Source organism: Kryptolebias marmoratus, linkage group LG15 (genome assembly GCF_001649575.2).
Source record: "Kryptolebias marmoratus isolate JLee-2015 linkage group LG15, ASM164957v2, whole genome shotgun sequence".
Taxonomy (NCBI): Eukaryota; Metazoa; Chordata; class Actinopteri; order Cyprinodontiformes; family Rivulidae; genus Kryptolebias; species Kryptolebias marmoratus.
The window spans coordinates 10415739-10438518 of NC_051444.1; the positions used below are offsets into that span (position 1 = coordinate 10415739).

The 22780-nt window shown below is 37.4% G+C and overlaps 1 protein-coding gene across 2 annotated transcripts in view; it reads right to left on the bottom strand.

Annotated features, from left to right (window-relative positions):
* Positions 1-2725: 2725 nt before the first annotated feature.
* kiaa1549lb (KIAA1549-like b) overlaps positions 2726-22780 on the bottom strand; it is a 57367-nt gene continuing 37312 nt past the window's right edge. The window contains exons 8-22 of one of the 2 annotated variants that reach the window (XM_017405087.3): positions 22201-22260; positions 20517-20668; positions 19926-20097; positions 19239-19402; positions 18138-18173; positions 16100-16290; positions 13908-14038; positions 12891-13015; positions 11823-12055; positions 10521-10653; positions 8364-8738; positions 8184-8278; positions 7062-7210; positions 6776-6927; positions 2726-6015 (exon numbers count right to left, since the gene is read on the bottom strand). In XM_017405087.3, the coding sequence (XP_017260576.1) occupies positions 5752-6015; positions 6776-6927; positions 7062-7210; positions 8184-8278; positions 8364-8738; positions 10521-10653; positions 11823-12055; positions 12891-13015; positions 13908-14038; positions 16100-16290; positions 18138-18173; positions 19239-19402; positions 19926-20097; positions 20517-20668; positions 22201-22260 (2432 nt within the window). In that variant the 3' untranslated portion in view covers positions 2726-5751. Of the gene's footprint in view, positions 6016-6749; positions 6928-7061; positions 7211-8183; positions 8279-8363; positions 8739-10520; positions 10654-11822; positions 12056-12890; positions 13016-13907; positions 14039-16099; positions 16291-18137; positions 18174-19238; positions 19403-19925; positions 20098-20516; positions 20669-22200; positions 22261-22780 lie in introns of both variants that reach the window. The other variant, XM_017405095.3, reaches the window with a different exon arrangement.

Consider the following 22780-nt stretch of genomic DNA (forward strand, 5'->3'; position numbering starts at 1 on the left):
TCCTTAACTCATTTCAGAGTTTTTTTGTGTGTGACGTTCAGAAGCTCCACAGTTAACGAGACTCGGCCTGGTTTGCAGTGTAGCTTTTTAATCGACCCCCCACTGGGATTTTATGTCAAAATTACCCCACTGGAGGAGAGTTCAGTCATATGAAAACAATTTTTATTCCATATTGAAGGTTATGGATGATAAAACAATGTTATCTTGAGTTTTTGTTTTGTTATAAAACAGCTGAATGTCAGGATGATTTATCATTTGTCTCATTAGGTCTTCCTATAAGAATCTGAAGCCAGATCACATTTCACAAATTCTTTCTGCTCAGCCAGCATCTAGTTTGTATGCTGTGAGTGCAGCAAGGCTGCCATGTCACAGATGGTTTTGTTAAATAAGTTACTTTCAGGTCTGGTTTCCTCTTTTGACTTGTCTTTGGTTTGACCATTGTGGCTTATTGGGCTCTGAGCTGATTTCTGCTCAGAGGTTTGTCTTGTAATTACTTTAAGTAGCTTTTATTAGAGACAATGGACCTTGGGAGGAGATCACATTTAATTACAACTGCCAAATTAGGCCCTAACCAGATCTACACCCTGCCTGGGAGAGACGATGTTAAAAATGGGGGTGAACTTTCACAGGTGTTCTGTATGTCACTGAATTAAATTAGACTTTAATATGAAAAAAGATAAATCATAAGCATAAAATCACAAGTGGAGGACTATAGCTTCAAAAGCTGCATTACGGAATATTCCAAGCAAAATCACTCAGTGTGCCTTTTTTGACCATTTCAATACAATCAACCACAACCTAATCGAAGTCTCCATTTTCCCATTTTAAAGTTTAGTCCTGAGTTTGAGTTATTTATTTTCATCAAACAAATTTGGACACAATTATAAGTGTGCACAAAGTATTCCAGCACAAAACAATTCATGAAATGTTCTTGATTGTGGCAACATAATATGTATCTCATGCAGAGCCATAATAAATTCAATAATAAAATACAGTGCTAACTGTAAAACATTTGAATGCAGCATTGTTATGGCTAATTATTACATCCACCACTGAATTAGAATTTGCATATATTGGTCTCGGAGTAATGCAATTTGGTAATTTATTCTACAAAATTCAGATGTGCATCTCATTGGCAATGCTAGCAAGATTAATCTGCATGTATCATATATCCCTGTCAATGTTGCTTAAGAAGTATCTACTATATAAAGGTGGATATCATTCTATTAAACTAAAAAGGGACAGAGATAAAAATGTTTCCACTTGATTATTTCAATAAGGATTATACCTTTTTGACTGAAGGAAAGCATCTGGTGGCTTTAGGCTGAGCTCTAGTGGAAACATACTGAACTACAGATGTAATGTTAAATCAAAGGTGAACTGAGGTACTAACGTACACAAAAATAAACAAAACAAAAAAAAATACTTAAGTATTTATATAGATAAGGCATTTAATAGGCAAAGCACTCTGAATGAACACATTTGAATTTCTAGAATAAACTAGTTGCAAGATTATTTCTAACAAAAGATGGCTGTATCAGTTTGTTATATTAAGAAATAAATAAATTGGAATTTCTGAACTTTTAGATTTTACTAATATTAACTGGCTGGATATAGTTAGTTCTTTCCAAAACTGTAAGGTCATTGGATTTTTTTTTGAAGGCCCAGAACAAAGTTTTGTCGCCTGATTGCAAAGCAACTAATCACAACAAAGAACAGTGCCTCTATGGCCAATCACAGGAGAGAGGACTTTTATTCAAAGGTTCATCCCCCTTGCAGAGTTACAAAAATGTCATATTGTTTATTGATTGCTCCAAGGCCTTTCATAGTATTTCAGGATCCAGTCATTTCCTTTCCAATTCTGCTTTGAGTTATTGTGAATCTTTAAGACTAATATAATAACTCATAAAGCATTTGCATGCATCTACATAAAATGAATACACTGACAAATGTATTGGAAAGCACTGTTCGTTTTTATGTTTTTAAATTAGTCCAAAATTATGGGTCAAAATTTGCAAGAAATGTGGTTCTGGTCTGTTAATCAGCAGTTTTTCTACTCAGCTACTGAATTTAATTTCTGCAATCAGATCTAATTTTTCTTTTTTGTTTTTAATCCCCCCCCAGATTTATTCATGTCAGTTCTTTTGGGTTTTTTTTTTTTTGTTTTTTTTTTTACAAAACCAATGTAACAGAAATGGTTTCAGTAGTAGAGACTGCACTCCCATCACAGCAGGCAACGTGGCACAAAGTATCTTTACATTCTCTGTTACAATTCCTTGTGAGAACTGATTATTTAAAGACTTGCTGTCCCATAAAAGATTCAGTCCCAGTATGACGGTGCTATAATAAATAGTAATGGACTGTGTAAACTGTTATGAATTGAACTATGTCTCTTTTTGCTGTTGTTTTGTATTAAAGCTCTCTAATGCATTGATTCATTACTATTTTACATAATACACAGCTACAGCTATGAGTAATCCTCATTGTCTCTGAGAGCTTTTAAATATCCAGCATTGTGGATAATGACACTTTTACATCATCAGCTCCTGAGTGCTTCATTGATAGACTTCCTGTTCAGCACCACAGATGTTTCTAAAATGGGAGCTGCTTCAACTCTTTTGGTATCACTCCTTTGGAAAAAGTCACGTGCATCAAGTCAACAGTACCACAAACTGACAGTAAGCTCTTATAATAAAATCTTTTATTTCATTTTAATTATGCAGGCTAGTATTTCCCTGTCTTCATCTTCCTCAGCACTGGACTGATCACTGAAGAACATCAAACATAAAGAGATCAAGCTGCAGATGGAAACAGAAAGAGGAAACACAGAAAGACAAAAAGACTTGGACTTTTTAAATACATTTATCTTAATTTAAATTTATAGGATATGCTCTTATGTTACATAATATTTGTTTAAACCAATAAATCCTCTTTAAATCCTTTTATTTAATATCGCATTTATCCAGCATGAGAATGTGGAAAGGTGTTCACTTTTGTTTTACACAAAAATGGTTTCTCCAAATTCAGTTCAGCTCTTAAGACACAGTAGCTCTATTGTTTAATTATTATGGATTCTAGGAAACCATCAGTGGCTTAGCTCTTGATGAGAAAACACTTGTCACACAGAGTGTTTGAATGTTCATATTGAGTTATGATTATTGAACAAGTTGGAGTTGACAGAGTGTTTGCTCAGCAGTCGAAATGCTAACTTTATCTGGGACTGCTGTAAATGCAACACTATTTTATGGAAGAAAATTGTTCAAAGGCAGCTTCTTTAAAATTTATCTCTCTTATGTCACAGCTTTGCAGCATTGATTATGTTATAATCTGGATTGTTTTCAAGGTTATCTAAAGTCATAAAGTAAACACAGGCAATCTGTGACAGTGAAACCCACAATGCCTGCTCCAGGCCTACAGCGTGCTGTAATGAAGCTCTCCGCAGTAACTTTTCAACACTCCAGTGTTTTCATCTTCACCTTCTGGACATTTTTCTTGCAAACTGAATATGAGCGTTTTCCAACAAAACATTGATTCAGTTCATGTTTGCATTGATTTTCTGACTTTTTTGTTAAAAGTGGCTGTTCTGGCCGTTGTGTTAAATAATCAGAAAGGTTAGCAAGCTCCTTAAATGTCCCAAACTTACATTACATAAAACTAACTTTTTTTTTTATTTGTCTCAACTGAAACAGTTTAGCCCTTATGACTCTTTTTTATTCCAATTAAAAGGCTTCTTGTTTATATAGCATGTGATAAATAATATTTTTATTCATGAACCGTGTATTTTGTTAATCAATTTATTAGACTTTAACAAATTAGCTTTCTCCAGTGTTTGGTTTTAGCTTTTTATTTTGTATATTTTTGTATGTAAATCGGTAAGTTGTATCTTATGTTGTTTTGTCATGTAATAATTAGCTAATTTAAATTACACTTTTATTCAGAATTTAGGGTATTGAATGTATTTTTAAAGTAAATCTCTACCATGCAATCTGTATGCCCTTTACAAACCAGATGGATAAAGGCACAATGAGGTTACATCAAATTGAAAATATGACAGAACATTCATCAGGGCTTTTAGACTTTAAATCCCCATCACTTAAATTAAGCCATGAACTGTAATATTGTATGATTGTGTTCACTGGAGGATGTCTTCCTGTATGGAGAGACAGAATCAATTGTTTCCACCAATCAGTAAAACATTATGAACACTGATGGGTAAAGTGTCTGCTCATCTTGGTAAAATGTTATGTTTTGCTGGGAAAACTTGCCTTGCATTCACCTGGTTATTATTTTGACAATTCTCACCCACCTAAATATAATTTCTCCCAGACTAATCTCTCCCTCCACCCCTGCATGCATTGCTACATAGCACCACCCCAAAGAAGCAGCTCCACCCCTCCACTCTTCTTTCTTGGCATCATCATCATTATCACAACAAAAAGTCTGAAATGTTCACTCAAATTTCAAACTCTAGGATGAAAATGAAATGAAGTCTGACTGCATTTATGGGAAGTAAGCATATTCGAAAGAGACCCCGACCTATAAATGACTGGGACCAAATGTTCTGTTGCTCAGGACGAGACACGTTCTTTGTTTGTGTCCTGATTGGTCAAATGTGTCTTTTCTGACAAACAAAGATACTCAATACTGATGATTTGTCAAAATATTATGACTGATCAGAGTATAGTTTCATTCTATAAAAACTGTGGGTCCACCCAGAGCAAAGTTATTTGGTATTTTTATATATTTTTATGGGATGACTGAACCATCTGAGCCACTTAAGAGTCACAGAACTTAGAATAAAACTAACAAACAATGGTGTTCGTATACATATCTGGTGATTTCAACTCAATGGATTTCTTTTATTTTCGGTTTTATGAATAAAAATGCTGATTTGTTCAAGAAAAAAAAATAAAACATTTAGCTCAATCAAAGTATTTAACTACATTAGCCACTCATAACTGTTCAACAAGCCTGCATATGTTGTGTACACCCTAATGTTGCGATAATAATCCATACATAAACAAACATTCCATCTGCAAGTTTCATCGTCAGCATCAATGCATCTTAATGAACTGTGTTAAACTGGGTTTAGCAGAAAACACACACACATTTAAGCTGTGTTTAGTCCGTTTGTTAATTACCAGAAAATCCAGTTTAAACCTTTAAAAAAATCACAAGCTTACTGATGATGATTTCAGTAAGTTGTTTGTGTTATAAACATGTTTTTGTTATCTGACATGTAAAGAAACATTTTTTTTTAAAAAAAGGATTTAAAAAAATCAATTTGTTAACCTAATGAGAGATGGGTCCTGCTGATGCTCAGTAAAAGGAGATTAGATACATGATGTCTTTAAACTGTACATGCTCATATACACTGATTTATACTAACCATCTGACAGGAAGAATTTGGTCCTCTCAGCATAATGTTGGTAATGTTTGTCTTTACCTTGTCAGTCATTGTTAACTCACAAAAAAAAAGCATTTTCCTAGTTCTGGAAATCATTTTGACCTTTACTCTATCCTAATGACACATCTACAAAGACATGTGGATAGTTACTTTTCATCAACAGAGAATGGATTTTTTTGTTCTAAAATTAAAACAATGTCTTTTGTTCCACTACTTCAAGAGCTGATAAGATCAGCTGTGTGTGAGAAGAAATGAAATAATCAGCAGGTAAAGAAGATGAGTCTGTTGGACAGTACAAGTATTAAAAATGGGGTCTGAAGGAGGGCTGCCTTTGGGAGCAGAGTTTAAAACTCAAACATGTCGTTCTGCTTCATGGCCAGCTTCGCCACCTCCTGCCTTATAGCCTGCACGAGTGCTGAGGTGGAGAGGCTGCTCAGGGGCATGCTGTCCATGTCCTTCAGCACCTGGGGCAGATTTTGCTCAGATGCTGTGTTGGGGGCAGCGGGTGGCTGCTCCAGAGTCTGGTTATACTGTAGTGGCAGCCTGCTGGGGCTCCCTTTTGGGTAACGAGGATTAGGAAAAGCCTCTACATACCCGGGCAATGGTACCTAAAAAACACAAGGAGACAGGACTTCAAAACACATTAACCTCAATAAAACCACTACATTATGTTGAGTAAACAGTTTGTCCTGCCCCACTATTCAAAAAAAAATTAAAGGGTGATAATATCTGATTAAAATTATCTGTTGATGGACCAAAAATATATAAGAAACATAATGAAAAAGTAAATCTACAAAAGCAATAAAAATGTGTTTTGAATAAAGTTTTCTTGTTAAAATGTGCACAAAACAGGAAAAGAAGCAACCATTTTAAGAACAAGTGAAGAAAGCTCATTGAAAGAGAAGGTGTAGACTCATGAGTTACAATAACATATCACAAAGGACAGGAAAGGAATCTCTTATTTGATGTTATAAATTAAGGAACTATTAGAAGAATGGTTGAAAAATGCAAGGATGAATCATAACTACAATTATAGTGACAACTGCTGAGAAAACAGCAGCACTTTTATAGGAACTCTCATCAAACTTTACAACTACCCAAAAAATAGAAAGAGCTTTAGTTCTGTTTATAGCAATTCTACAAGTTTTCCAGTATCTGAATGAATCCATAATCAACAAGTTTTACAATAGTCACTCAAGTAATTTTACTTTAAAGTTGTCAGTATTAGGAAAATATTTTGCATGAGGAACATGAACAGCTGCTAGATGGTCAATAAAATTTAATCTCAACATCTTAATCATGTTGTTTTTTTCCACTAGATTTGTCAGTGGGCTCAACTCACAGGCTGGAAATATTGGGGGTTCTTACAGAGTCTTCCCACTGTGGCGGAACATCTTCAGGTTCTGGTGGATAGGACATCCAAGAGGGACTGTGATAGGACGTGGGCGATGTGGAGACAAAGTACTCTGAGTAGCCCGTCCTGGAGGCTGGGATGGAGTAGACAGCTGTTATTGGGTTTCCTGTGGCAAAGAAAGATCGTGACAGTCAATGATTAGTTCGTTGCTAAATGTTTCATTTTGTCAAAGCACCACTTTACCTATAAAGTGATTATTGCCGTCTTCTAAAAAGCTAAGTCCTTTTCGTATTTGCTTACCTGAGTAGTTCGACACAGGCTGCTCTGCAGTGATAGGTGGAAGTGCTGCTCTAGTGGTTGGCCCATATGGGTTGATCTCATGTTGACTCCGCAATTCAACGACAGCTGTTTCTGAGCTCCTTCCCTTAGGCCCCAAGTCTGACGTAGAGCTAAGTTGTACAGAAATTAGCGAGGGGTGACGAAAAACTGCTGCGACACTACACCACTAGATGGCAGACTCATCCCGTGTGGAAAAGAGAACACCTCATTAACATTCTTGCCACTGCTCTCTGCCCTAAATTAATATAAAAAAATATATAAGGCCTTAAATCACCCTTGCCTCGACGTGTCTCCTCGGAGTCCCTGAATATGAATTTTAATATTATTAAATCAAGACTATCTTAATGGTTTGCAGTAGGCAAAATGTGTCTGTATTTCTGCATGTGTCTAGTTTGTTTGGCTGGATCCCAATTGTTCCAACAAACATTGTAATGTTCAGTGTGTTGTGTACTGGCAGACTACATTTTTCTGTAATACATAAGAAAACACCATATGCAAAGTATTCTGCAGGCTTGAAAACTAGTTTCATACTACCATACATAGGCAAACTGACAATTTGTTTATGTAAAAAGAATTGGTGACAACTGATGATGTATTGGCTTTTTGAAAGCCATGTTGCTACATTTTATATTTTAATTGCTACTCTTTGAAACTTCAAATAACAGCCATAGGGTAGGAGCAGTGCGGGCTGTAGGGTTAAGACTAGAAAAATGGGATTTGGCTTTAGTCTCAGTGCTCACTGCTTCTTTCTCTGCTCTTCCTTTACCCCACATGTCAAGTTTCGACTCTGCTTCTATCAAAGTTTTTCCTCCCCACCCTCACCAAGTGCTTGCTCAATGGGGAAATGTTACATTTCTCTTTACATTATGTCTAGCTTCACAAAGTGCCCTGAGATGAGTTTTTGTGCCATTACAATGTGATTTTTAAAAATTCAACCATATTTCATTTTTTAGGGTGCTATTGGATTTTAATGTTTTTCATTGGCAAATAAGTAAGGCACTTTGATTTTCCAGAATCATGAATTGTGTTATATGAATGGCCTGTTTGTATCTGTGTGTGACTGTGTGTGTCTTAAAGCTTTACCGTCTTAAAGAGGTTTTGGGAGGAGGGCCGGTGCGAGGTGGTAAAGGCGGAGGAGAGCCTAGGGCCATCTCAGGAAGCTGAGTGAAACGAAAAGCCTTAAAAGGACACAGAAAGCTATTTAAGATAAGGACTTCTCTACTATAGGTTACTAGAAAAGCTGCATAAGCTTAACCAACTTACTGGTTTAGGCAGGCTGCACTGATACACATCCGCTGCGTAAGATGGTACCCACTGCAGGCCACCGAGCCCAGAGCTCATTGTGCCTGGAACACTGGTTACCACATCTGAGTATGCAAGTGGAGGCGGTGCTGAGCTGTAATGGTCAGAAGAGTGTTGCTGGTGGTGGGTGTGCCTTCCAGTTGTAGACTGCCCCCCAGAAGCAAGGCTGAATGCCTCCTCCAGCAGCAGGTGCATCTGCTGTCGTACTTCGTCAATGGACGGCTGAGAGCTCAAAGTGGACGTCTCTGAGTGGCCTTTTAATTCCCTCCCGTACGTGTACCTTCGCGGCCCAGTGAGATGATCGACATTTGTCTCCTCGATCAGCTCTGGCTCAGTCTATAACACACACATAACATAAAAACCACTCTTTTAGGTGAGACTGAACACACTTCCTTCTAAACATTCACAAGTAAAAAAGACAGCATGAAGCATCATGTAAGAAAAATAAACAGAACTTAGACACAGAATTAAATACAAGTTGTTGTTTTTTTTTTTGAATTTGTGGCTGTGAAAAAGACAGAAGGCATGTTTTCACATTGAATCATTGTATCATCATTAAACTTCTTATCATCTCTGTTCTTTATACACTATTCATTTCCTCTCATTGTTCTTAATCTTACACATCGCTTCTTTTTTATTTTTGTTACAGTGTCCATCTATTATGCTTTTGAACTCTGTGACAAATTTATACAATCTGAAGCTGCCCTACTTCCTGTGCGAAAAGAGGGCAGCCACAGGAGATGCAGCACAGTGCACCTCATAAATCAGACCTCCTGGAACATGAAAAAGCAGAGAATCGCGTCTGCAGCCAGAACAGCCCCTTTGTATTTAACAGGACCAGAATTTTTACTGAAAAAAAGTACCACTTACCTTTTTTTTAAATATGGCTAATGTGCCATATTTCCAACAGAGCTGAACAGCTTGATACACAGAGTTTAACAACAGTGCAAACTACAAGAAAAAAGTTTTAAAAAACGTGATTTGTCTAGAGCGATGGTGTCCAATCATGATGCTGGAGGGCCACTATTCTGCCTGTTTTAGATGTTTCTCTGCTTTGACACACCGGATTTGAATGAATGAGTGATTAACATGCTTTTGCAGAATTTGAAGACATGCTAAAGAGAAGGGAAACAACTACAACATGCAGGATAGTGGCCCTCCAGGACCAGGACTGGACACCACTGCTGTAGAGGGTCCAACCTTTGTTTATGAAATAATTCCTGTAATAAGGGCATGTATTTCGGTCATGTTATTACAGTAAAAGCTCTAATACTATAAGCCTTTAAACTAAACAGACAAAGAGATTTAATTTGTCATTCTAGGACAAGGGCAATGTTAGTCCAGACAGATGCTTCATTTAACTATGTCTATAGGTTCAAACAGACAGCACCAGCTCAGGTTTCACCTCTGCTACTCAAATGGCTAAATGGTCAGTTCAGTGAAATACTTCCAGTAAAAAAGTATTGCTCGGGAACAGTCTGCTTTTTGACTTGTTGGGGGTTTTGTATTCTTAGTTAATGACGGAAAAAGCCGTATACAGAACAATAATGGAGCAATTAACAAATGAAGACATACAACACCCATTCTTGGATGCACTACAGTACAAACCAATACCACAGAAGTGTATAAATCTTTACTTTTAATTTTAATTAACCCACTAATCTGCCTTCATTTAGCTGAATACTTGAAACACCACCTGCCTGATCTAGAACTCTGTTCAGCATCTTCAGCGATACAGTTAATAAAAAAAACTTTGCATTAATCACATGACATTTAAAGCTTAGATTCCTGTTTAATTACAATAAAAAATGAATAGGGCCATTTAACCCTTCCGAAGCCCTCAAAAAAGAGAGCGATGGAGAGGTAGAAAAACCTTTGTAACTTTGAGTCAATTTCACCGAAAGGCCACAGGAGGGTTAAATTTGATATTAACATTTGGATTTTCTCCATGAGGGAGATCTTCTGCAGCCAGTAAGAACAACAGGAATAATTATACTGACCAAAACACGCGGTCAATAAGTTTTTTATGACCAAAAATAACTTTTTAACATTTTCTACTGCTAATTGGCTGATGTAGCTGGGCAGAAAGGGTTTGTGGGTTTAAAACATGTGACTTACATCATAACCACTGTTTCGAATTCCTCTTCTGGGTCTTTCTCTCATTACGAGCAGGTCCATCTCTGTTCCTCCAGGGCTTGGACTGCTCAGGCTTTGTCTGCTGCGATAGGCCATCTGCCCTACCTGGGACTGCCTGCCAATTAGAGTAAAACGAGTGGCTTCAATAGAAGTCAAACCTGCAGTACAGTGGTTATTGATTCAAAGTGTTTAAATTACTCTTTCAGCTTCTCTACAACAGCAGGGAAAGATAGTTAGGAATTGTCTGCTCCAATAAATCGTATTGGTCTCAGTGCAAGAAGCATGGTGTACAAGATAAAGAAAAAATTTGTCCCATAGGAAAAGCTACAGGAAGATATGGCACAAATAAATTAGGTACTGTATTGTACAAAGACATCAAATGAAATCAGGTGTACAGATATGAACAGAACTGCTTCAAATGAAACTTTTTGAACCAACATTGTACAAAACTAATAAAATATCTAGTTGAAGAAACTCACAGACAAGTTACACAATAATTGTTTTAGCAAGCAAATTCTTATTATATTATATCATTATCATTATCTAATGGCAATCAACATTTTAAAATTCAAAAATTGAACACAGCTTGTATTGAACTTCGGTCATGGCAGAGTCAATATAGAAAGGTTTTCAGATGTGTTTGAATGATTTAACGGTTTCCACTGAGAGGAGAATCTGAATATTTTGTAAATGTTACAGTTATGGCATTTCTTTTTGACAAATTACTAAATGATTCTAAAAACATTAGTTTTGCATGTGAATAGTTGTGCTTGGATTCAAATTTCAACTGAATCATGTAGAGATGAGTTTGACATGGGCCACGTGAAGGGATTTCAACATTTTTCAACAGCACTTTGAAAAAATACATTTTAAGAGAATTCTGTCAACATAAAACTGACTGTATGTAAGTCTGTGCTTAGGTGCATCTGAAAAGCAGAAAGACAGAACAAGTGTAGTGAACCATTCAGCACCCTGCCAATCCTCTTATCTCTATAATAGAAACTCTGGACCAGAACTACACAAATCAAACATTCTCAAACTGCCCTCCAAGATAGCATAATGCCAACCCCAGAAGAAGGGGTGTCGTGTATCTACAATATAAGCTGATTTGGGAAGGCAGGGGTTGAGCAGGGATAAGTAACTGGCCATGGTTAAAAGCCCATCAACCAATTCAAAGTCTGTGTCACCTGCAGCACTCTCTGGCTGATTAACTGTGCGTAGCGAAGCTTTGCTTTCTGTTTACATTTAGCTAAGGTTCCACTTGCTTTTCCACTCTCCCCTCACCTCCTGTGAGACTTGACATAAGTGGAACCTCGCTCATCATCAGGCTCCAGAGGTCTGCCATGCTCACCGGCTTCCCTCTCATAGCCGTTCCGCTGTTTTTGTGACAGGGCTTGACCTCCATTGCTGCTGCCGTTGGTGGACTGGAAATCATAATAGCCCTTCTTCTTAGCTTTCAGCCTCAGTTTATTTCTGTAGTGCTCGATGTCTGATTTCTGCTTTAAGGCCAAGTTAACCTGCAGAGATAATAGAACAATAAATGAAACAGATTATAGGAGGATCAAAACAACAACGAAAATGGTAGAAAATTATTTTTGTTTCTTGTGACATGATTCTGGTTTTGAATTAACAAGTATACTGATTAAAAATCAAATATTCTGGAAAAAAATAGACATAAAAATCCCTGTCATAATTTACAGTATAAAATATTGCAGTAAAAATATGTGTCAGATTTATACATTGTATACACATTTAAATTCTAATATGATTCTACAGTGAAACCATTACATTTGTTCAAAATTGTCCTCAGAGTCATAATACTGGGGTTTGTGTTAGTATTTGATTTTTGAGTTTATTGCTGATCATATTTCTTAGGTTTCATAATCTCAGCAGAAAGATTAACAAGCAAATGATAGACATCAGGAAGTCATTGTAAAGTATTCTCCACAAAGTTGTACAATTAAAAGTCCTGTTTTAAAGTTTTCTTCTGGGTTTTTTGTTTGTTTGATTGTTTTGTTTTGTTTTTCTAATGACTCCTGAGTCCCTGAAATAGAGGCTTGTTTTCATAAAACTTATGTATGAATGTTTTATATAAAAGCTACAATAACAAATCTCTTTTTCTCAATGTTCTTGGATTAACTTCACTTGAAATCAGAGAGAAAAGCAATAAAGGACAAAAACACAAAAACAGAAACTGCTGACTCCAGAAGAATGTACTATTTTCCTATAGGGCCACATTGTTCCAAGTGAAGTACAGATTTAGAAATTATTATCACAATCTCTGGTGCACTTGCAAACACAAGCGGAGCTGAGCATGTCTGAGCATATACAGTATGTGCGTGTTTGCGTCACCTCTCCATTGACAATAACGGAGTCCTGGCTGCGCTCAGAAGAAACGGGTTGTGAGCAGTTATTCTGAGCTGTCATGGGCTTTATGGAAATGAGCTGCAGGGAGCCAGAGGAGGAGTCATATGGATCTGAAGAACATAGTAGTTCACAAAAAGACAACAAATATCTATAATTACTACATTATTTATCAAAGGAGAAAACAATAACTCTCTCTTTGTTTGACTCTCCACACCACAAAACCCCTGTGTGAACTGAATTAAATACCTGTCATCTGTTTCTGTAAATGAAGTGGTGAAAAGAGTCAATAGATCACAAAGACAGCTTTTAGCTTCCAAGGCTCTGGCAATGCATCTGTGTGATAAATGAAAGAAACTGACTCTGCACTTCTATTGTTTGTCCAACATCAAACAAACCAAATTCAGTTCTGGTTTCCCCTAACTCAGCTGATGAATTATTCAGATCCACTCAAATCATATTCTGGCTAGCCTGGACCAATTGACAAGCAAAGTCTTTAAATTAGGTGAGTTTCAACACTCACTCACACCCACCAAGTGAAAAACATTTATCCATTGATAGAAGAAATAGAACAAGACATCACTCAAAAGCATCACGTCTTTTACAGTGCTCCAAGGGGCACAAGTTGTGAGACTTATCATTGTCTTTTTGCACTTGAGTTGAGGATAAGAGTGTGTATGTGGCTGTGCCACTGTTTCACAGTATCTGAGAGTCTACCATCCAATTTTATCTCAGCAGAGTGTCTGTCTCATGCATATTCATCTGGTCCAGCTCGGCTAAGTGCCGAGAGGGATACCTTTCTGACTATAAAAAAAGCTGCAGTGCCAGTGCATTTCTTTTAAGGTACCTGCTTGCTGTGTAAATGAACACTAGGGAAGTGTTTTCATGCTAAAATTTTAAAAAATAGCCTTTGTATTTTTTTTTTCTTTTATGACAAACTTGACCTTGCATTCAAAGGAGCAATAAAATAAATGATTTGTATTTGCATCTTCATGTGACTCTCACCGTCCCTCTTGCGGGTATCCTCCTTTGTCAGTTTCTGCTGTGCTGTGACTTTCGACATCGAAAGGCCCCTGCCGGATTGAAGCTTCTCTGATTCGTTGCTGATGACGGAACCATCTTCACTTGGCAATTTGCTGCGAGTAACCATAGCAACAGGAAAGGCGGTGAGCTTTCAGGATGCTGGGCTCACAGCCAGGTTATGTCATCCCTCCTTTTCACAACCTCACTTTTTTCTTTCTCTCATTCTCTCAAGCTTGTGTCCTGTAAGCATTATGTGTTTTGCACTGTAAAACTTATTTTTACTCATTTCAAAACCATCACTATTATTGCTGCTCATTCAGAAAATACCAACTCAGTCCTGCATGGGTTATGCTCTATGAATGGCTTTGTTGTAAAAATGTGTTAAATGCCAGAAAACTCAAGTTTTAAAACTAGAAACATCCAGTTGTTTTTAATGGATTTGAAGAATTATGACATTAATATTATAATTTATCCACTGTCTTGCAAGGTAATGTTTTATTATGTTTGGATGATGTATTTGCCTCTAAACCAGCCAGTGTATGTCTTGTGCCGGTCCCAAGCTCGGGTAAATGGTGAGGGTTGTGTCAGGAAGGGCATCCGGAGTAAAAAACTTTTGCCAAAACAAACATGTGATGCCTGGCATTCTTTTCTTGGCCTGCTGCCTTCACAGCCTGACCTCAGATAAGTGGTTAAAAATTAATAAAAAGATGAACATCAACAGATGAGCAAAGACCTGAGAGATGGACCAACTTTCATCCAATGTGTCTGCTATGTGCCATAATTTTAGGTAATATTGTAGCACTTGGGGAACCCCTTAGTGAAGTTATTAAAAAAAAGTTTTTTGTATAAATTTAGCTAAAAATAGAAACATTGTTTTTTGCAACAAACTGCGAGTAACAAACTGAAGAGAAGATCATCAGACATTGTCATCAAAGCATCATGGTATATTCACTTATTGTCTGGTTAAACTCATATCAGGACAGAAAAACACTGAAACACTAGCCATCATCTCTTGTTCAGTTTCAGGCAATCCTACAGGAAGCTAGTTCCACACAGCCATCATTGGGTGTGAAAAAAAATTATATTATGAGTTCAAATTAATTATTATATTTATGAGAGATTTATGACTTTATACTGTCCTGGAATTTGGAGTAAATTGTCTATTTTAATCAGTTTGTATCCAACATTTTGTCCCTACAGTCATGTAACCCTTCTACTCTCAATGATGTTTCACACATTTTTAATGAGAAGCAGATCTGGACTGCAGGCAGGCCAGCCAAGCACACACTTCCCATCAGAAGCCATGCTGATGTAAGTCAGAAAGAATGGAGTCTGGCTTTAGCCTGGTCCTGAGAAAAGACATTGCCTTGATGGTAGTATATCTCGCTTAAACATTATATGCCTCTGCACTAATGATGGCTTCACACATAGGTAAGTCATCATGTCCGTGGATGCCTATGCTGCCCAATATTATTATAAATACTGACTTGTTTGGTCTTTTTACTTTCAACAGCCTGAAAAGGCTCATTTCTGGTAAATGGAGTCTGATATTACAAACTGTATATATCATAATATATAAGTTTTGTTTTGTTTGCTCCAATTTGTCGTTGAGAACAATTTAGGTCAAATGACTGATTGGCAATTCTCTGAATGAGCCCAACACTTGTTGAACAACTCAAAGCAGTTGATGGATGCTCCTTCATATCAATTCTTGCCCTAATCTGTCAACAGTTATTTACTCTAGTTGACTGTACAATCAATTACAGTAAATATCTGTAGAACAGGTAAGGACAGTTTTTGTTTGTTTGTTTTTCTTTCTGTAAAGCTTTTTTTTTGTCTCTCTTTTATACTGTGTTGGCAATATCCAATTCTAAATTTGCAAAGGTTTTCTAAATACATTTTTTGACGAAAGTCTAAAATTTGTCTTTTTTCTGGTGTCTATTAAATTAAAGCTCAAGTTTTTGTCTGTAAGCAGACTTTTGATTTGGTATTAGAAGTATAAAAAAATCACACAAAAAATAGATTATGTTCTTTACGAGGCTAAGGAGGTTGGGCATTGCTTCATCTTTCTAAAATACAGTATGTTAGTAATATTCAACTAAGAAAGCCTTTTCAGAATTGAAAAATGTAATACAAATCACAGCATGAAGTGGTGAACGGTAGGAGTTTAGTACCTTTTGTGTTTTTCTGCATTGAGGCTTTTTTTGCTGACTGTCCCATCTTGTTGCAGAGCTTTTTCTAGTGACAGTGATGTGTCCCGAATCTGTAGAGACATCACTAAAGTGTCCTGGCTGACAGGCAGCGTCTCCTCATCTCCTCCCTGTTGTCCCAGGTGCTGCTTGGCATAGTCAAACCCCTGAACGGGCTAATGGACGAGGCAAGTGAAAATGGAAAGAGACAAAAGGAATTGTTTAAGACTAATTTCTTCTTTTGTAACGCAGCTAAGTATGAGAAGAAACAAAGCTTTGCATTAGTCAAGCAGTATTTTCACAAAACAAGCATTAGAATATAGCTAGAAAATGTATCGTTTGATGTCCAAAGGATTTAAAAAGCAGAACAGGGATTACTGTACTGCTGTGCCTTTAAATAGATAAGCACAGATTTAGCTGCGATTTATTTTTTTTCATGTTCTTCCAAATTCTTGTCACATAAATGCCTCACAGTGGTTGTCAACGAGATGAGATATGCAGACTATTGCTGAAATGTTGTAATGAAGTTAAACAGATTGCATTTGAGGATAAGAAGGAGGAGAAAGACAGCTTTCACACTAGGTGTCAACATGCTTATAAAGAGAAGAGCACAGTTCAGAGAGGCTCTAGCTTAAGCACGCACACAAGTTTGTTTTCTATCTCTTTGAGGACCGTGCACCGAATTCCATTCAGTTCTGTAGCCTAACCCTGAACTCTTACCCTAAACCTAACCACAACCAGGACATGCCTAACATCTAACCCTAACCTAAATTCAGTTCAAACCTTAGCCCTAAGCCTAACACCTAACCCAAAAATGGCATTTGAACATATAAGAACTGGGCTTTGGTCCCCAAAAGTAGCAGTGGGTCCTGACAAGTTGGTCTGTATAGGAGAAATGATTCTAAAAAGGTAACAAAAACAAACGTACACACACGCACACACATTTATCAATATATATGCTGAAAAATTTAGGAAGCTGTCGTGCCAGCATCATAAATTTTCGACACACATCTCCACCCCTAAGCAACACCAGCCAAAGTGCAAAATCAATGTATCACCCTCCCCTGGACGTTCATCTTCTCCACCACACACACAAGGACTCACGTAGATTAAAGAGTTTTACTGAGAGTGCTACTGTTGCTCCTCTTTAAAGAGGAAGCACTAACAAGCACATATGATGAAAGGGGTTGGCTTGCACACAGCGAGTCATGCAGAGGAGTTAAGTCTGAGAGTGTTATTTAAATTTTTAGGAGCGCAATCCTAAGATCTTTCCTTGGCTTTTACATTACTTATTAGCAAGAACTAGCCATATACTCTGCCTAAAATATTACAGTATGTGTGTTCTGTCAGGACACTTAATATTATTTAATATCTGGTGGAATTAAGTTGTTAATTTGCAGTGTCATCTTTTACAACTGTGCTACTTTTAAACTGTGTGTGATAACTGCTCTGTGGGTAGAACATAATGGTCTTTTCAGTTTAATACAAAAGATTTTATTGTTTTCAATTTAATGAAATGCAATAAATAAAGTGGTGCGATGTGCTGCAATTTAGTCTAAACCTTTTGTAGTTGGTTACCCTGATGTATGCACCCTGAGCTGAACCACTGAGCCCAACAAAACGACAAGGACAACTTTGATTATGTGACAATACACAGTGCAACAAGAGTGGCAATAGTTTTCAGATATCAGTACGTGCACAAACATACATGCTTCCTTTGCTTTAAAAATGCTTCATTATAACCTTTCCCTGTATAGCCTATTTTCTAAAATGATGCCATCTGGAGACTGCTGTAAGAAGAACAGACAATATTAAGATTTATTGTAGGAAATTACATTTTGAGAGGTTTGCTACTCCGAAGTATTTTTAAATCCTTAGTCTTTATAAGCACAGCTGAATTTATTGAAATGTATCAGCAGTGTTGTCTGAGTAGAACCCTGTTCAAATCCCACAGATGGCTCAGCTGAGCCTTGGAAATGAAAACACAAACTGGTGATGAGAAGGAATACAGAGAAACAGATACCTGGTGATAATAGCTCACATCTCTCCGGTACGCCATCTGAAAACAAGAAAGATTCATTTAACATGGTGTGTATGTGGTTCAAATTTCTGTTCACGATTGTCTGGGATTCTGCAAATGCCTTCAGACAGAATACTGAGGTGTAACAGTTCAGATAATGTGTAAGAAAATGTAGATTACAACAAGAATATTCAGACAAACACAACACAAAGTCAAACTGTAACTTTACAATCACAGACCATCTTTCGTCAGTTAATTTGTAAACTTTATTAAAATGTTTTGTTTTTTAATCATAAAGTGGTGATAAAGTCCAGTTCATAATTTTCATGTATGGTATGGTCCACATTTAAAAATCCAAATGTTATCAGTTTAAAAAGATAGTTTAGATCTGTTTCAAGTGGGGTTCTATGAAACAGTTATGAAGAATGAATATCGTACCTGGTGTAGGTTGCTTTTAAAACAGCATTAGTTTGAAGAAATAAAGTTTAATTCTGACTGGACTGATGAACCAACAGCTAGTCTGAGTGGAACCGAGGCCAAGTTGAAGTGCAGTTGTTTTAAAACAACTCTAATCTCAAACATTTTTAAGCAGTTTATGAGAACGCCATTTTATAAATCTTTATGCAGCCATCAGTTTCACGTTGCACTTAATTAAGTGGAATTTTATGGGGAGTTGTAAGCTCAAACAGCAGCAGCAGCATGTAGATGTAGCACTTTCAGTGTAACCTGTGGCACCTCCAGAATAACTGTGTAAAGCAAAACTGACAGCACCGTTAATATTTATAACAGTGTTTGTATAAAGCACATTATTTTAGATTGCAGCAATTCAATTTGATCTTGGTCCCACTCTGACTGCTTGCTCATCAATCCAGTTAAAATTAAGCTTTATTTCTCCAATTTAGAGTCATTCAAAAAGCTATCTACAACAGATAAGATATTAATTGTTCATAACTCTTCCTTCAAACCACATATCAAAAGATCAGAACTATCCCTTTCAAATGATTCATAACACATAAAAGAAGAAAATGTATTTACAAAATATAAAAACTTATAGAACTCATAAGGTAATTGTTGCTATTTCAGACAGACAAACAGAGGTAATACCTTGGCTCGAGGATTGAGGTTACCGATGGCATCAGCTTTAAAATCATTCTTATTCTTCCTGCACAGCACAGCTGTGATGATGATGATAATGAGCGTTACCACTGAGATCGGGGCCAGCACTGCAGCGATTATCCACAGGTTATTAGGAGGGTTCTTGACCACAGCTGAAAAGGCGAAAAAAATATATCCACTATTTCCTCATGACTAGACCCTCAACACAAAATGAAAGCTGTTTGTCCACTGGCTGTTTCATTGAAAAAAAAAAAAAGACAACACTATGTGTGTTAAAACCACAACAACATATACTGTAGCTGCTTAAGCTTTTTAAACAGAAGCATTTGGCACGCCCACGCTAAATGACACTGTGCACAGCTCCGTATGATATACAGTGTCCCTGATTAAGCTATTGTGGGCAATAATCTATAAGAAAATGCTGCATGTGCGCTCACCCTTTCTCCCCTTCTCTTTGCCTCTTAGCAGTAAGCAGCACTGCAGCCCAAACAATCACTGTCTCACTGGGAGCATTTCAGGGACATTATAAAGCAAGAGAAATGTTCTGTGCTCCTCACTCCAACACCAGTTCTCCATTTCAAACTCAAAACATGCCATGCATTTCGGTTTGCATGTTTTACTGCGAGAGTTTCTCATTTTCCTCGTTGTCGAAAGTCAGAAGCCAGCTATGCTTACGTTCGGCTTGCAGCTGGACAAAGTAGCCCAAGGTGAGCGCCATGGTCTGAGAATCCACTGTGTTCAAGACCTTGGCGGCCGAAGTACCCGATAAGGGAATGCCATTGTGTTGGACGTAGTAGGTCATCTCTGCTGGATTCTTCAACCCAGACACTCTGCGGATGCTCACCATCTGATTAAAAATGACAAGGCACACGCTTTTATAAATAACAACTAAAAAAACAGCTGTTATTGAACACTAATTAGAAAGGGAATGAAACAAAATAATGAAACCAAGCATTTTGGTGCACAGAGGGAATGGCACATAAACAGTTGAGTTGAATCCTTTAGTAAAGGATTCAACCTCTGGCTTGTTTTGATGGGCAATTAGCACATGATGAGACTGAGAAGCTCCCTAATTATGGGGGGCTGACCACAACTAATCACCCAAGAGCTGCAGAAGTGCTTATCAAAGTGTACATCTAATGAAATATTCATAATGATAGAGAGCAGCCACACAAAACATGTTGACTTAACCGACTTCTGATTATCATGCCAGGGTAGTCTGGCAAAACTTTTTTTTGTTGTTGTTTTTAAGTGTTGTTTTGGTACCTGAACAGTGAAGCTGCCGACAGTTGTGGCTCGTCGGAAACGAGTGCCCTGCTGGCCTGCCAACACAAACAACTCTGCCAGGCGCTGCTCCATTAGACTGGCAAAGCTTTGGTACTGTCCCTCCAGGCTGGCATTATCAACATCCTGGATCACTGCAAATGTAGGCGAAGGTAGAGAGCGCACAGATGGTTGTCAAAGGCGATATAATAAATTGTTCTTGACTACAAAACGTTGTTCGAAAGAGAAAAGAATTTATAAATTAACATAGGGTCTTCAGAGTTTTTATATTTGACCAATTAAACTGATCCTAAAACATCTATGGCTTTAATAATTAAAATATCTTTGAACATGAATGTTGCTGCAAAGAACCATCAAACTCAAAAACGTGGATGCTTCTCAAAAGTCAAGTAAAATCTATTCAGCCAAAACATTTAAACTACTGCCAGTTTTTTTTTTTTCCTTTCTTTTCTTTTTGCAAGGGAATAATGCACCCGCCACCTAAAAACTCCCTCTCCTAATTGCAGAAGCACCACAGCAGCAGGACAGTGTGCTTTGCCAATGAGCAATAACCCCTCAGGAATAGCTTGAGGAATGCAGCAAAAAGCCCGAGGCATTAATCTGACCTCCAAACTCTCCAGAGAAGTCCAACTGCAACCACAGAAACAAAATAATCCACTGCCAATGTCCCACCCAGGTTTCACTAAGACTATGTCAAATTATGCTGCTGTTTTTGTCACACTTGGCAGTGCTTGCCTTGGAAAACACAAAACTTGTAGCATTGTTTAATTATTTGGCTACTCCTGACTAAGGAGTCATGAAAATAAAAACCCACCAATTAGTAAGTGTTCAAGATATTCAAACAAGTGTTCTATATGTGTAATTTCTGGGTTATAGACAAAAATCAGTTTTATGAGATCAGATATGTTTGACCAGAATCTGTTCTGATCTTTGAATACAAGTGAATGTGTTTGTCAAATGTAATGAATTTCAGATGATCCAACAGAAGAATGGAAACAAACAAGACAGAAATAAAAAAAACATAAACAGATTTAGTCCATCTTTCCTCTACTGCCACACAAAAGGACAAAAAAAAGAAAATTATTCTATACAGATGCTTCACTTCATCAACAGCTGAAAAAGCAGTACTGCTGGTGGTACATTTTGTTCTGTCTGAGTAAATCTCATTACGTAGGTGCTGACCTTGTATTGACTCGGACACTTATTGCAGCAAGTGCAGGGTTAAGAGCCACATAGTCGGATCTGAAAGACCCATCCATAGTACCAAATACCTGTAAGGACGTCCTCAAGCATCAAAATTTATTGTTAAAGTTCAGCATATGTGGTCATTCATAAAGATGAAATGACTCCCATTCCCCTAACTGCTCATGTGAAAAGAGACATTTAGGCTCGTGCATGAGCAGAAATCTTTAAATTTACACAGACAGTGCAAGAATTACAGTATAAAGGAGAATTTCTGTCCAATACATCCTTGCTGATGTGTGCTTTGCTCTGTGAAAATAAAGAAAGAAAAGTTTGTATTTGACAACTTGTCAGATCTGCACCTATCAGCAATTTGTTCCAACAAAAGGGGGGAATTAAACAAAAACTCATTCCTGCAGGGTGAATGTATTCTTTAAACAAGAAGTTTTTTAATGTTGTCATAAAAAAGCAATGACATCCTTACCTGTGACAACCCAGAAGTCTCTTGTTGCAATAGATGTGTTCAGATTGTGATATTCAATCGCTGCAAGACAAAAAAAAATACATAAATTAGCTTTTAAAACATACATACCTTTTCAAATTCAGATTAATCTGTTTTTTATTTGTGTTCTTCATTGTCATATGTGTTGTGTTTGAGAAACAGTTTCTTATAAATCTGGGCCGAAAGACACAAAGGTTGGGCAAAGGTTTACACCCTGGCATTTTTTTTTTTCTTGCAGATGAGTTCTCAGTTCAAAGGCTCATTATCACCGGATGTCAGACAAACACAGAAGAGACGAGGAGCTTTAAGCTGTCTGAGCTCTGGTTGTCTCTGCGTTCTCTTACATCTATTTCCTGCCTGATTAAGCTGTTGTGCTGGAGGCTGGTGCAGTGGTGTTTGGGGTAATGCTATATCAGTGGCCTGTGAAAGCCGACTCGCAGAACTGTACACTCAGGCATGACGAGGGAGACGGGCGGCGGGAGGAGGGGGGTGAGAAGGGGTGAGAGGAGCAGCGAGGCAGTTTTTGCACTGGTGATAGATAGAGCTGCAGGGCTGTCAGCAA